This window comes from Musa acuminata, chromosome BXJ2-4 (genome assembly GCF_036884655.1).
Source record: "Musa acuminata AAA Group cultivar baxijiao chromosome BXJ2-4, Cavendish_Baxijiao_AAA, whole genome shotgun sequence".
NCBI lineage: Eukaryota > Viridiplantae > Streptophyta > Magnoliopsida > Zingiberales > Musaceae > Musa > Musa acuminata.
The window spans coordinates 41,130,784-41,145,028 of record NC_088341.1 but is presented as its reverse complement, the minus strand read 5'-3'; the positions used below and the strand labels follow the sequence as shown (position 1 = coordinate 41,145,028).

General features: G+C 39.5%; 2 protein-coding genes and 1 long non-coding RNA gene across 7 annotated transcripts; 1 reads left to right on the top strand and 2 right to left on the bottom strand.

Annotated features, from left to right (window-relative positions):
* Positions 1-1,920: 1,920 nt before the first annotated feature.
* On the bottom strand, positions 1,921-6,635 carry LOC103983475 (uncharacterized). Its single transcript, XM_018824787.2, is given in 6 exon segments — positions 1,921-2,209; positions 2,212-2,304; positions 2,306-2,409; positions 6,027-6,156; positions 6,260-6,345; positions 6,348-6,635. Coding segments are annotated over 6 exon segments (606 nt in total). The 5' UTR covers positions 6,469-6,635; the 3' UTR covers positions 1,921-2,137.
* A 9-nt stretch (positions 6,636-6,644) lies between these two features.
* On the top strand, positions 6,645-13,456 carry LOC108952684 (uncharacterized). Of its 4 annotated transcripts, XR_010486379.1 has the most exons (5): positions 6,645-7,133; positions 7,215-7,683; positions 7,918-8,224; positions 10,081-12,760; positions 12,877-13,456. It is a non-coding gene; the product is annotated as an uncharacterized LOC108952684 (long non-coding RNA). The 4 variants fall into 4 exon arrangements; XR_001977782.2 differs by lacking the exon at positions 7,215-7,683 and having other exon boundaries at positions 6,645-7,097; XR_001977781.2 differs by lacking the exon at positions 7,215-7,683.
* Positions 12,114-13,990, bottom strand: LOC135610912 (transcription factor NIGTH1-like). Of its 2 annotated transcripts, XM_065105963.1 has the most exons (5): positions 13,690-13,990; positions 13,360-13,589; positions 12,902-13,277; positions 12,653-12,729; positions 12,114-12,586 (listed from the first exon to the last, which is right to left on the bottom strand). In XM_065105963.1, exons 1-5 carry the CDS (start codon positions 13,907-13,909, stop codon positions 12,383-12,385), a joined length of 1,107 nt encoding a protein of 368 aa, XP_064962035.1. In that variant the 5' UTR covers positions 13,910-13,990; the 3' UTR covers positions 12,114-12,382. The 2 variants fall into 2 exon arrangements, with proteins under 2 accessions (XP_064962035.1, XP_064962034.1); XM_065105962.1 differs by having other exon boundaries at positions 12,114-12,729.
* Positions 13,991-14,245: the final 255 nt, after the last annotated feature.

The window sequence follows — 14,245 nt, the reverse complement described above, 5'->3', positions numbered from 1 at the left end:
TCGACACGACACGCGGCTTTGAGGCGAACGAGGAAGGATTGGTGGAGGGGTCAAAACTGAAAAAGCAATTTTCTTCTTTTTTTCTTTTTTGGCTTTGACAGCGACTGTTGCGGATATTCCGATTTAAAATAAACGATATAAAGGTTGTCTGACGTCATATCACAATAGCGCTTTTGACATCATGTCGGCCGACATATATTCCCATTTAGTGAGTGGTAGTTCAATTTTTCTATGTTTACGAAATATAATAAATAAATAGAAAACATGTCTCATATTTGAGGTTAGCAATAACCTACTTGAAGTTGTTAGATATACAAATGTTTCGTAAAGTACATTCATCTTAAAATTTTAATTTCTATAATATAATATTAATATATTAACTTACAACATTGGTCTACTAGTAGTAACATATCAAACCTATTTGCTCAATATTGACAGTTGAAAACGTCACTACATACATTATCCACTTAAAACATTATATATCTATCTCATTCATTTATAAAAGATCGAAGATACGAAGCCTCGTCTGATAAAATATTAAAAATTAAAAGTTTAAAATCTAGTCAAAATAGCTTAGTAATTTAATTGGCAAAGATTTTGATAGTTTATCACAATATTATTATGAGTTCGAATTAAATGGTATTCTTATTAATATAATAAATTCTAATAATAAATCAATCATCGATGTCTTTTTATTTATTTTAGTTTTCTTTCTTTCTTCGTGCAAGTGAAGAATCCAGAGGCAGTAAACAAGAGAGCAATTTAGTAATATAATAATAAACATATGGTCAATAAAGTTGCGTTGATGTTTACCCATTAGTCCTTAAGTATCTTAATAATCTAATTTCTTCATTAATTAATGTTTTAATTCTTAATTGGACTCGATACAAATAAAAAAAATTTATGAAATTGTGATCCAAGTCCAAGTGGAAGTGGTCAAACCTATCTCACCTATCCTATACTAAATACCAATTCAAATTAAAGTTGAAATTATCAAGTGTACAATGCCATATTGGTCCATTTCAAAGGAAACTCTCTTAATTATCATATTTAAACTCTAAAAAGTAGTTTATTATATATATTTATTATAAAATTAAAAAAAAATTAATTTTAATATATAATTTTTATTATTATTTTAATCAAAATCGGATGCTCAACTCTATTATTTACTACAGATGATATTTGAATTTCTCTTACAATTTCAACAAAATTACTCTTATTATATTATACAAGTTTTGCATTTTAATCATGATGTATAATTTATATATCACCGAGATAATGCATTAAATCTGGAATTAACCTAATAACTTAGTGATCCAATGGAATCTACGTTCCCTGTGATTCTGATCACTACGTTTCCGACAGCTAAGAATTCCGAGCCAGAAGTTTCGCAGTTATGTTGACTTTGCGTTGACCCGTGAACAGAGGTCAGCTCCAGGTCACTTAGGGACCAGCGTGTGACAGCTGGCTCACCTCAGTATTATTATTCTTTTGGGGGTGAAAGCTTTGCAGCTGTGTTGACTTTGCGTTGACCGTGAACCGAGGTCAGCTCCAGCTCACTTGGGGACCAGTTTGTGTGACAGCTGGCGCACCTCAATATTATTATTCTTCTGGGTGAAGAAGGCTTTGGGGACGCAGACCGGACCATGGAACTGAAGACGAGGCAATTGAACGCGTCAGACGTCAGAGGCCATGGCACGCGAGTTCACCGACCAGGATGACTGGGTCAACGCGCCACTCACCGGTAGACGATCTGGTCAACGTGGACTGCTTCAACGAGAGAGATTACATACTGATAGACCGAGTCTTTGTCTCTGATGGAACAGTTCAATCTATGAACAACACAAATACCCTGATTGGATGCATGTTTATGTGATTAGTTTCATGAACAAGTAAGAAACATTACAGATAAAAAGAGAGGGGACCAATTGTACCATTACAGTCGAAATATCCATTTAACAATACGATTCATCCATCTAAGGATCCAGCATTATGTAGAAAATTGTTAAAATTACAGACAAATCCCGATCTACAAGGTTCGGAACTACAATCAAGTATACCTGAGCTCTGCAAACAATACCAGCTCTTGAATATTCAAGGAGTTTTACTGGATCTTATGGCTTTAAGAGTAGAGTATTCACTTGGCTTCTTCAACTTCTGTCATTTCTGTGCCTTCTGACTTTACCTTAGGCTCAGACTCGTTGGGCTTTTAATTGCTAAATCCTTACAGATTGGCATGGTGTCATTTTTATTCAAAAGCTTCAGTGAAGGTTGCACTGCAACATCATGCATAAACACTCTTCTTATCACCGATGTCCAGATTTGCTAAGTCCACCTCAATTTTTGGAGGTATGTTTTCTGACGGGCAGAGGTATTTTAAACTGGTCCTGATCTTGTGAAGAAAACCTCCTGTTTATGTAAATTCCAAAAGTAAGAGAGTGCCAAGTTAGGTACTGACAATGAAGACACCTTAAGAGAAAGTATAAACACAGAAAACAGTTTGACAAACAAATAACTTAACAAAGAAAGCGGCTGGATATCACTTGATAAACAGTTTGATGCCTTAAAAATTTTGGCTTAGTGGTTTAGTGGTAATGTACCAACCCATTTACCAAAAGGTTGAGGGTTCGCAACCTAATCTGATATATTATACGCAAACATTAATCTGGTGTGCCAAACTCTCGAAACCTCATCCGATAGTTCTTAAAGGTGCTAGATAGTTTAGCCAAAAAACAAGTGTCCCTTTTCTTGGGATCAAACCTGAAGGCCTCATCAGAGCATCACAAGGTCTTGGAATCAAGTCCTGCTTTCATCACTGCCTTTGAAAATAAAGTGGTTGGATTTACTCATGGTCTATTTGCTAGCATAGTTGGACGAAAACTTATGTCCCTTTTTCTTCACCTTTATTTCCCTTTTTAAATAATAATTTTTGGACTAAATTCTACATGCTTCCCTAGCTATCCATGTCTCATAGAACAAATAGTGGACAAACTTCAAAGTTTGATGCCTTGTTGAGAGTTTTAGTCTAGAATATTCTTTTCCTAGTTGATTACACTAATCCCCTAATACTTTTAACATATTATCTCCAATCTCATGTTCATTCCCTTAAGAATGTTTTGGGAATCCTCTCCTACTTATCTTCTGGATGTACTGGCATACCTATCTTAGAAAATCTAAGCACAACCCTACATGCAAGAAGAATTAGGCTTGCATGAATCTAATTTGTCAACATCAGTTTAAATACGTGGTATGTGAAGACAAGACATATGGATCAATGTTTGACACCAAACAGTTATAGTGTCGGAGGTGTCTTTTCAAAGCAAATTTTTGGTCAAAACATATTGTCTATTGCACATGTACATCAAAGTAATATCTTAAAAAAAAAGGTTAAGCATCACAAAAGGCACTTATTCGATAGTAACTTCATAAACATGATTACTCTTTTGGTACTTCTATAATTCTTTTGTGGCTGAGGCCTAAAACTGTATAACAAATCCACCAAAACTCTTGGATAACTTGTACTGTTAAATATTATCTCATTGTTTTCCTATGGGAAAAAGAAATATATAAACTTCTTTCATTTTTCTCTATTCAACACTACATCTAGACATCAGTTGCATAAACTATTCCTTTCATCTTATTCCCAGGATAGTTCACTTTTATTTTTTTATAGTTAAACTTATGTACAGAGTAACGACAAGTAATATCGCATTCTACCATCTTCATACTGAGATCAATTTTCCTTCATCAAAAGTATTCTATTGGTCTCAAAAACCATGATTCTTTGATGCACCTTTCTCTTTTAGTTTCTTCTTTGGACCCATCCTAAGCTCTCCCCCTATCTCTTACCATCCATAGTTCAGGAAGTTCCAAATGAGTGATACCTTCCAAGGAAAGCAACTATTGACCCAATTGCAGATTAAGAAGGTCCCCAAAGCAAGGTGAGACCAAGGATTGTTGTTCATAGGATCTCTTCTTAGCATGGCATGATTATCACACTGGTAGGCAAACGCCAGAACTTAGTCTATCAATATGAGGATGCCTCCAGCATGAATTAGCATAGTACCCAGTGACAGATTTCTGGAAAAATTCATATCCATGGCAATGTTCCAAACCTAAGATCCAAACCAATGACACAAATGTTCCAATAATGCAACCGAAAACGAAGAATTGAAAGGATTTACGCCTTTCATATCCATAGCAATGTGGTGCATCTACTTTTCACTTACTGTCATGGAGTGTGATTGACACCATTTGGCTTAAACATAAATTTAAAACAGAAAACTCCATCTACTGGAGCCTTAATCATATAACAGGCTGTTAAGTAATTAATCCATCACAAAAATCTTACTGTTTCTTGGCAAGCTTGCATCAAGTATCCCAATCTCTCTAACCATATTTCAATTGATAGTTACACATGCATTTTAAATCCTCAAAATATTAAAGTAATTATCTCCCACTTCACATTCAAGAAAGGTATATCAAACACATGCACCATCTCAAAATATCCATCTAATTGTTTGTACAGCTAAGTACATATGTTCTATGTTAGTTATACAGATAACACCCCTGTAGAGTATGTGCTTTCTTTTTTATTGTAATGGAATCCTCAAGTCTTAAGGCCTTGAATCTAAACAAGACAGAAGTAAATCTTTTATTTTCTGGGGGGTAAGGAAAAAGGAAGATGAGAAGAAGAAGTAATTCAAATAATTGATTCAATGAAATTCTCAAATACCTACAATAAAAACATCATAAAAGATATGTCTAGCCTATATCCTCAACAATCAAAACATTTCAGTGATCATACTTTGTAACAAATGTAACTCCAGATGATTTTTAACCCAATCAATACGCCATTATAAAGGGCCAAGGCAAATTACATAATGAATATAATTGTAGACCCAAGGCTGCCCAGAAAATATGTTAAAGATGGTTTTTTCTTTGCAAAACATAAGTAGTGATAATAAGATTTGATTTCATAACCTTACTATCAATAATCAAAGTCATTCCCAGCTAAAATGCTTGATATAGTTAACATCATCATAATATATCGGATGACATTCCGAATCCTCAACATTTGATAAGTGGGTCTACCATCAAACCGATATATTAGTTGTAAGAAAGTACCAAATAAGGTTTTGACTTCAACCCTGGTAAGCATTGTACCCCCATTAAGCCAACGTTTTAGGTGCAAAACTATATCAGATAATGTTTTAAACCATCAATCTTTTGTAAGTGGATGATGTTACATGTGATCAGAAGATCATGTATCAAAAGTACTAAAAGAGAAAGAATCTTATAAGACTAAATATTTTCAGAACATGTTCTGGTATAAAGAAACCAAATATCATAATAAGTAATGAAGACCCAAATCATGAGAGCTATGACAAACTCAAATAATTTATAATTCTCTTTTAATCTGATTCCACCACTAACTGAAATCACTGATGATCTCGAATTACTGTACGTGTAAAGGCTTGACTGAAGTTCTAGGTTCAGTATTAGACCCTGGAAAAAGAGAAAACAATTCAGAATCATTTTCCATTCGCCCCCATCGAATGGAAAAGGTGCCCCACTTTAGGATAGACATGTTTCGTGTCTACTGAGAGAGAATGATTAGATACAAACTACTTGAAAAGGCAGAGTGATATGCACAGAGATGACAAAAAATAACAAGGTGGAGAGAAAAGCCAGGAGTGGTGTGCTAAAGCAGAAGTAGCAACAGACAACAAAAGCTTAATAAGGATTTGACATGACAATTCAAATTAACGGCATGAGATTGTATTAATATGGGTGAGGATGGTTTCAGAGTAACTGTTCGACCATATGTCTCACAGAGAAATTCTTTAGTTCCTATGCTGCACTTGCCTCCTTGAACATGTTGGGCCACACATAGTCCAACCTCTCCTATCGTTGCAGTTGCTTCTACAATATCTACCATAACCCATCAAGAAATAGCAGCAGAAGAACTATTACAGTGCAACAAAATAAATTGGGAGAACACGAAAGCAGTAGACAAAGCTCACCTTTCTTCAACCCAGGGCAGACAACCTCCCCCTTGAAGACCACAGGCACATCAACCTTCAACTCCGTTCCCTTCTCTACCCATGCCATCTCCAAGTTCAGAATCTTCTCTGTCTCCACGATCCTATGAACCTACCATCAAAAAGCTCATCGGCATTTCAGACCAAAGCAATAAAATCCAAGAAGTAAGATCGAAGTACGTTGAGAAAAAAAAGATTCGTATCTTGATCCATGCCTTGATGGGGAAAACCATGCCGGACTGGAGGACGACCGATGAGCCGGACCCGGCGCGGACCTGGAGCCTGATGGGAGTGGAGCAGAGAAAGGCGACTGCTTGAGGAGCTCGCGAATCTGCTTCGCGTCGGTGGTGAGCAGCTGCCTGTTGGAGGCGACGGCGCCGGCCCGTCCGGAGGCGAGGACCACCGACGGGATCCGGCCGGCCATTATAAGTCTTGATTATTTGGATTCTACTCAATAATAACATAATAATGCATCTTTCCAAAACAGTTAGTTTTTATATTATATTTGTATCATTCATGTTAAAGATTATTTTAATTCACTAAATCATAATATGAGTGATGATTCTACGATAGAATGATAAGGTCTGCTGAATTGACCTAAACTACTGCTCTCGTTTTGCCCGATCTTGCATCTGATGCTTTGGTGTATAGATACGCTGCTGTTGCACTGAGAACAGCCCCTTAAAATGGCCGTGGTGGGAGCAATGTCTGCCCTGATAACGACCCTGTGGTGGCCACCATTGTAGCGCCACCAGCCATTTGATGATGCCCATCGTCGCCCTCAGAGACAAGCTGTCGTTGCTCATGGCTCCTCAGCATCGTTTGCTCTGTCACCTGCAATCCGCTGCGCCGCTGCCGTGTTACGTTGATGTTCGCCAGTCAAGATCTGCTGTTGCGCCAGACCCGAACTCATCGTAGTCGCCAGCGGCAGTGCAGTCGACGGAGACTCCCCAGCTTGGAGCTGTTGGTGGTGGTCGGTGACGGGAGGATCGAGGAGTGTGGTGCCGGCTGCAGGTTCGCAGTGGCGGTGGCATCATTCCCTTTTCTCAGACGGTAATTGCCTGGAAACTTAAGAAGGGAGCCCTACAGGTAGGATTCGGGTTGGGGTTAGTGTTTCTTCCATTTGCTACAGAAATACTGGATTTGATCATCCGATACCTTATCCTTCAGGATGAAGAAAGCCTCTCCTTCTCCTCCTCCTCCTCCTCAAATAGATTGTCTAAGAAGATCAAAAGCATGGATTGCTCAGGAAGCAAGAAACTTCTCCTCCTCCTCAAATAGGATGCAAGAAGCCTCTCCTCCTACTCATACTCCTCTATAGCTTTGCAATGAAATCTATCTGACAAGTGAAAAGCTACTCTTCTCCTTCCTCTCTTGGATCATACAATAACATATAAACACTGCAAATAATTCTTGAAGGCATCAGATTTTTTCAGATCACCTCACTTCACTGTCTTTGGATCCTCGACTGCTGCTCAACCCGCTTTGCCTGGATGCTGAGTTCCTCCTCCTCCTCCTCCTCCTCCTCCTCTCTCTCTCTCGCTCTCTCTCTCTCTCTTTGAGGAGAGGGTGGTTTGGGATCCCAAGACAAGCAGGAGACCAACCACATGATGAAAAGGAAACTAAAAGACTTGCAATGGTAATCAGGAAAAATGAGCTCTACTTTTGACTCCTCCATCTCAATCTTGTTTCGTATTTGTCCAAAGTTAATGTATGTTGACATCAATATCGAATTGCAACAATAAATGCATGCAATCGATTCTTAGAATTATAGATACTTAATACATAGAAACCATACAGTAAAATGATTATTGAATATAAATAATGCTGATAGACTCGTTTTTTATAACAAGATTTCTTGTACGATGGACAGCATGTGACTCATTGGAGTGTGGGCTCCGCCGTCGGGTTCTTGCTACGGGTACCACCTCATCGGTCATGTATTCGGGTACGTGTCGCTGAATTCTTCTTAGTTTAACATCGTAAGAGGGATCCAAAACCCTTCTTTTTTGTGTTTGTGATTTCGTGAGAGATCTTCGAGCCTTCGCCGCTAGCCGTCAGCAGATGCTCCGCCGATTGCACAGGGTGGGGCCGCGCAGCTTCACTGGGACGTGATCCACCCCGTGACGAGATGTCGCGGTGAAGGAGCATTCCACCCATTCGAATCGTTCGTCTTTCCGGTGAGACCCATGACCTCTGCTTCGTTCACCTTGTGTTTTCCCTCCTAATTTTTGGTCGATTGAATTGCTTTCGTTCAGTAATCATTGTCCTACATGGTCAGATCTTGAGGCAAAAACCTGATTTTTACTGTTTAAATGATCAATTATTTGATATTGCCTGTGATTCATTGCCTTTTTCGGAGATCTGAAGATGCCTGATGAAGACCGTGTAGCCATAGAAATCGTGTTTGTGCAGGAAACAAACAATCTAGAAGAAAGGCAAAATTATGCTTCAATGCATGTGAACTCGATGAAGTGTTATGGACAGACCAAATCGATTTTTACATCGATAATACTGATCTTAGGCAATTTCAGCTAATATCAATTGCTTTGTAGTATACCTCATATGGATCTGATCACATTTTACCTGCTTAAATTGGGACTTAATTACAAATCATTTCTGTGACTCTAGCAATCCATCTGTTTCCATCCACTTGAACTTTGTATACAAGCTACTTCTTCTTTGGTTTTGTTTCTTAGTATTGTCGTCTATATCAATGCTCATGTGTTAGTACTGTCATATACATCAATGCTCAAGCTTTCCTCAGGAATGTCAAATTTGGAACTAATCCTACAGTTTGCATGACAATAGGCATGCCCTTCCTATTTTTCATATTCACTTTGATGCGTTTTTATGGTTCTTGCAAGGTGGCCTGCTGACTTTGGTTTAGTGACAATGGTCTGTTTTTTTTTTTTTTTGGTAAGTAGTGACAATGGTCTGTTGGTTATCGAAAGTTGGTAACTTTGGAGTGGGATATTATTATTAATGTTGCACAAGCTACTAAAAGGGGTGAGCCTTGGTACAATGATGATGTTACTCTTTTATGACCTAGGTGATTAATATATAAGCCATAGAGATAGCCTTTCTATTTGTAGGGTTAAGGTTGGGTCCATTGGCGCTCTTAGGATATCACATTGGCAGGCATCTCAAACAAGGAATTCATCTTTTTGGACAAGCTACTGTAAGTGTTATACAGATAATTGAGAACACATGGTTCCCTATATGAATGTTGTCCTTTAGGTTATTACGAGAAGCTCAATGCAAGAGGAAGTCATGAAACCAATTAAAAGGTCTGGAGACATGAACTTCATTTTAACATCTCTTTGTGCACCTATTGTTTCTTATAACAAGGAACTTCTTAAGCTTTCCATTATCTTGAGGTTTTCAGCAAAGTCTCTATCCTCTAATTGAAAGTTGACTGATTCTTTGTCATCCAAAGCATTTGAACTTTCAGTTCCTAGAGTTTCTTATCATCACAACCTCATTGCTGCACATCCATATTGTTGTGGTGTGTCTTCTTGATTAACTTGTGCTCAAGTCATTGATGTCGATGTTTTTACCACTGGCTTGCTCAGTTTCTGCAAGAATGTTACACAGTTGCGGAACTAATTTACAAGAGTAAATGGTGCCAACGAGCTGTTCGTTAGGAAGCTTTAGCCAAGATTCCTATCAAACTTCTCAACTATTTGTTTCCTACCTTTGATTTTTCAACCTCTCATCTTGACCTTGGATACATTTCAGAACATTATTCTTTTCAGGTTATTGTTGAAGATTTGAATTTTGTCAAACCATATAGAGATTCATCATAAGTCCATGGAGCCTAAGAGTTCAATAATTGGAAAAAAAAATTCAAAAACTCCCATTTTCAGTAAGGTTTTTAACTTGATATTTAAATTTAGCTAGTGTTTTGCAGCATTAGTTTGAATCATAATGCCCCCTGTTTCTGGTGCATTTGAACGGGGAAGAATTCTCATAGTATCTTGATTAATAACCATTACGTTGATGCATTTTTTATTAGTCTCTCCTGCTTGAGTAGATGCAGTGGACAATGAAGAGGACTACGGAGACCACCTCACTTGTGGCAGGTATTCTTTGCAAATCCTTACCTTACGAATGGCAAGGTTAATAAGCAAGGGAAGCTACATTCAGATTTACAGATTTTCAGACGCAAGAATCCCCACGAGTTCCTGTAACTGAGGCCGGATGACCCTCCTTTGATAAGAAGGCAGCTGCTACTGTATGATTGGAGTATGATGATATTTGGATCAGTCTAGGTTGTCACCCAAAGGTGCATGAATGAAAAATGAAGGCTCTCTTGTGAAGTTGCTACTATCAAGTGAATGATTGATTAAGGAACTCATTTAGGGTCGAACTGAAGATTGTGATTGCTGATGTTCCTAATACAATGGAAGGGTTTTGATCACCTTGCTGAAGTCCAAGATAGTATTGGAAGCATTAACAAGGACCAAGTGTTGAAGGCTCATGAAAGTGAAATTATTAAAGAAAATGAGAGGTTCTTTGCCTTAATTACTGATAATATAGAAGGAGGTATCTTCTGAAATGTAATCATCTCATTTCTCAGTACCATGTGGCTACAAGCAGAAGGTGGAGTGAACAAAGTGGACATATCAGCCAATGTAGTGCTTTCCTTTGGTTGAATAGCATACTTCTGGGGATAATTATAGAGAATCTGGAGTTCAGCAATTACTAAAGATGACACATAGGTTTAAACTTCACCGTCTGATCAGAGATGATGTACAACAACAGCTTTATGCGAACCCCATGCAACCATGTCTTGTGTGGTGAAATTAGAAAGTACCAGAAGTAGCATTGATTCTGCAGAACTTCTGCACTGGCTAGCGGATGAAATAATCCACTATTGGTACCGCTCATAGAGACAGGCCTTCAGAGTTTTTACCAGATGGTGAATGAAATAATCCTGTAAATATTATGTAAAGCATACTGTTGTTGGGGATCTTGATGACATCTGCTAGACATTGGATGCTACCTAAGTTCTTGCAGTTATAATTATCATGAATTAATGGGTTCCCAAGATATTTTAGTTGCTGAAGTTCCATGGTTAGTTGGAATTTGACATTTTATATCATCAACTGCTGTATCATTTGACCTGAAACTACCATAAGCTGGCTAAGCTAGTAAATTGACTGCATAAAGTTACATGCTGAGGGTGGCAATGCAAGTGTCAGTAGCATTGTGGTAATATTGAACTTTTGCTGTCTTTTCTCATTCCTCTAAAGAAATGTACATGGGCAAAAAATTCTCATTTTTCCCTTTCAATTGTTCACCTTGAGTGATGTGAACTAGAATCTTTGTTGCAAAACTGTGACAGAACAAATGAGGTGGCCTTCAACCTTGCAAAGGAGAATGCAATGGTGGGAATGGTATGTCTTTAATTCATCAGTATCAATAGACTACCCCACAGTGAGCTGCATGTAGGCTCATTCCTGGCAACCTTCCAAAACACTATTCAGATGCATCTAAAGTGGATACTGGATGCTTTTGTAAGGTAGCCACTGAGTTTGTTCCCAATGTGTATTGTGTTAGCTTCAATTTGTTCAACATACTGAGAGAAAAACTCAGAAGTGTGAGGCCAACATATAATCATAGCAAATATTCTCATCTTATTATGGTTTTCACTGTTCTATTCTTCAAGTTCCCATGGAATTTTGACTAGAACAGCAATGTACTTGGAGCAATTCACATGGGCCATGTAGTTTATATTTGATACTTGATTCCATAATCTTCTTTTAACTTCTCTATTGCCAGAGTGCCAGAGAAGTGAAAATAGCTTTAAAATTTCAAAGATATGTGGATATGGAATGATATAGTCAAACATGTCATAAACTCAATAAATCTAATAAGAACAGCAGCAAATTCCATGCTCAGGTACTAATTCAGATGATAAAATTCAGGTAAAGTCCATAAGCTTCACTGGTTCATGATCTCTTCAGATTGTCTTCTCATCTCCTGCATAACCTACCAGAGAACCTCATCAGATAGCAAGAACAAGAAGATGTCATACTTGAACTCACCATGCTGTTCAATCTGTAAGAGAAAAACCTTATCACTGGGGAAGTGATACTCTACTTGATGATCAAACAGTGCCAAAACAGATCACAAAATTTAGCAAGGAAAATTAAGGAAGAGGAGGAAGATATAAGGGGAGAGCATCAAGACTCCTCTGTCAGCACAACTTGCACCTTCTTTTTCCCTATAGAACACAGTTACCATTCAGCAAAATTTTTGTTCCCTCTATACATCGATCTCCACTTGTCGGTCTCTTCATCGAGTACATAAAAGCCTCACTTTAATCTACATCATTTCCAGCTATAGCTCTCTGATTTGCCATCATCCTCCAAGCTATCTCCCGCAGTCACTGACAATGCAAGTGCAGAGCCAGCTAACTGAAGCGGGCTTTGCGGAGAATTGGATTGTGAAACACTCTGCTGTGACGAGCAAGTGTGTTGATCTTGTGGAATAGCTGAAGCATTAGACATTCTTCGAGTGTGCAACCGGTATTTCTGAAACAGCAGGGCCAGAACATTGAGCAAACCGTGAAAACTGAGATCAACAAGCAAGCGATATACCTGCAGATGGCTTTTCACTTCATCGTTTGTGAGCCCATCCACCTTCATCCGGTCTCGTATCTGCTTGGGGGTGGCCACTGCATCAACGAGTACAAGAGTCAAATCCAAGTGAGAAGAAGAAGAAGAAGAAGAAGTGATTCTTGCTCTTTAGAGCCTTATTTCTCATCAAGTGTTTCGGAACTTTGACAGATTCAAGAATTAAAGGTCGGCTTTTTGTCTTGCAGGAAATGACAAACATCGTCTTCTCACCTTGAACACCGCCGAGCTGTTGGATGGCGCGCATGAACCGACGATGTAGCTCCTGCGACCAGCATCTCCTCGCCTTTCTTGGTGGCTGCTGCTGCAGCGACTGCAAGCTAACGTGGGCACCAACTGTCGCCGGAGTCATCTCCGGCGCATTGCCAACAGCTCTAGAGGCGCAGCCACTGACATGGTGGTTTCTGATCGCAGGCGACTGCAGTGATAGGTCAGGCAACGCGGCGGCAGGCTTCTCTTCCTCCCTCTTGCAGCTGTCAGCAAACGGTGGCAGACCTCTAAATGGCACGAATGCGCCCCCGCCATTCCGGCTCTTGCGTTCCGAGAAGAAGTTCTCCTTCCCCTGCCTCGGATGAGAGTCTCCATCTTTCTGCGACGACGATCCATTTTAGCCGATCTCACAATGGTATACACAAAGATCCAATATTTACCGTAAAGATTCTCCTTTCTACCTCTTTAAATTTTATCTTGTCGTGCTTTTTGGAATCATTGTTGTTCTGGCTACAATTATCGTTCCAGAGTTTGGCGGAGCTCATCCAGTTCCTTTTATCTTTGTATTCCGTTTCCTCTTTTATTCCTCCATCCTCCTCAACTTTACTCTTTACTGGTACGAATTCTTCGAAAGCTCGCCCAAACCTCTCGCAACGGCATCGCTCGATCTCCTTATTCAATCCCTCGATCACTGCAGCCGAGAAGAAACGACATCGAGATCGTAAAAATTCGGATTTTTACAGCAGAAGAATCCCAAAAAAAGTAACGGAAATAACAAGCATCCAACGAACCCTCGCCGAGGAGATGCATGCAAAGAGGGAGCTCGCGCTTGAAAGCTTCGATCTTCCTCTTCTCCTCCTCCAAGCTCCTGATGGACTCCTCCAGCCTAGCGGCCCGCCCGCCGTCCCGGCACTCGATCGCCGACGCCTCCTTCAGAAAGCCACCGACGGTCCGCATGGCGCACAGCTTCATCTCCAAACCCATCTCCTCCGCCACCGCCATCGGGCCCATCGCCGATCCGATTCTTTCCCTATGGTATCGTCTCTGAGATCTCTCGAGCGAGAACAAAGGACAGGGAATAGGAGGGAGGAGACAGGAGGGGAGGCGAGCGTTATATAGCCGACGCAAGAAGAGACGGGGAACAGGGATCCGTGCGGTCCGGTCCGGTTCGATTGGACTGGAGATTCCCGAGCTCGACTCGTCGCGTAACGCGACCCGACCAATCCGGGCGGCATCGGGATGCCGTTTCCCACGTGGCGCGCCAATTCACAATAAAGAAATAATATAATATAATTTATTTATCTAAAAGGTTCAATATATATTTTCTTTCCTTTTTATGACTGGCTG

Bases quoted from the DNA above. Each gene is read 5' to 3' on its own strand.
- LOC135610912 (XM_065105962.1), bottom strand. From the start codon at position 13,909: ATGGGCCCGATGGCGGTGGCGGAGGAGATGGGTTTGGAGATGAAGCTG. The intron at 13,590-13,689 runs GTTCGTTGGATG...TCTCGGCTGCAG, and splicing joins CATGCATCTCCTCGGCGAGG to TGATCGAGGGATTGAATAAG. The intron at 13,278-13,359 runs GTAGAAAGGAGA...TCGTCGTCGCAG, and splicing joins ACAAGATAAAATTTAAAGAG to AAAGATGGAGACTCTCATCC.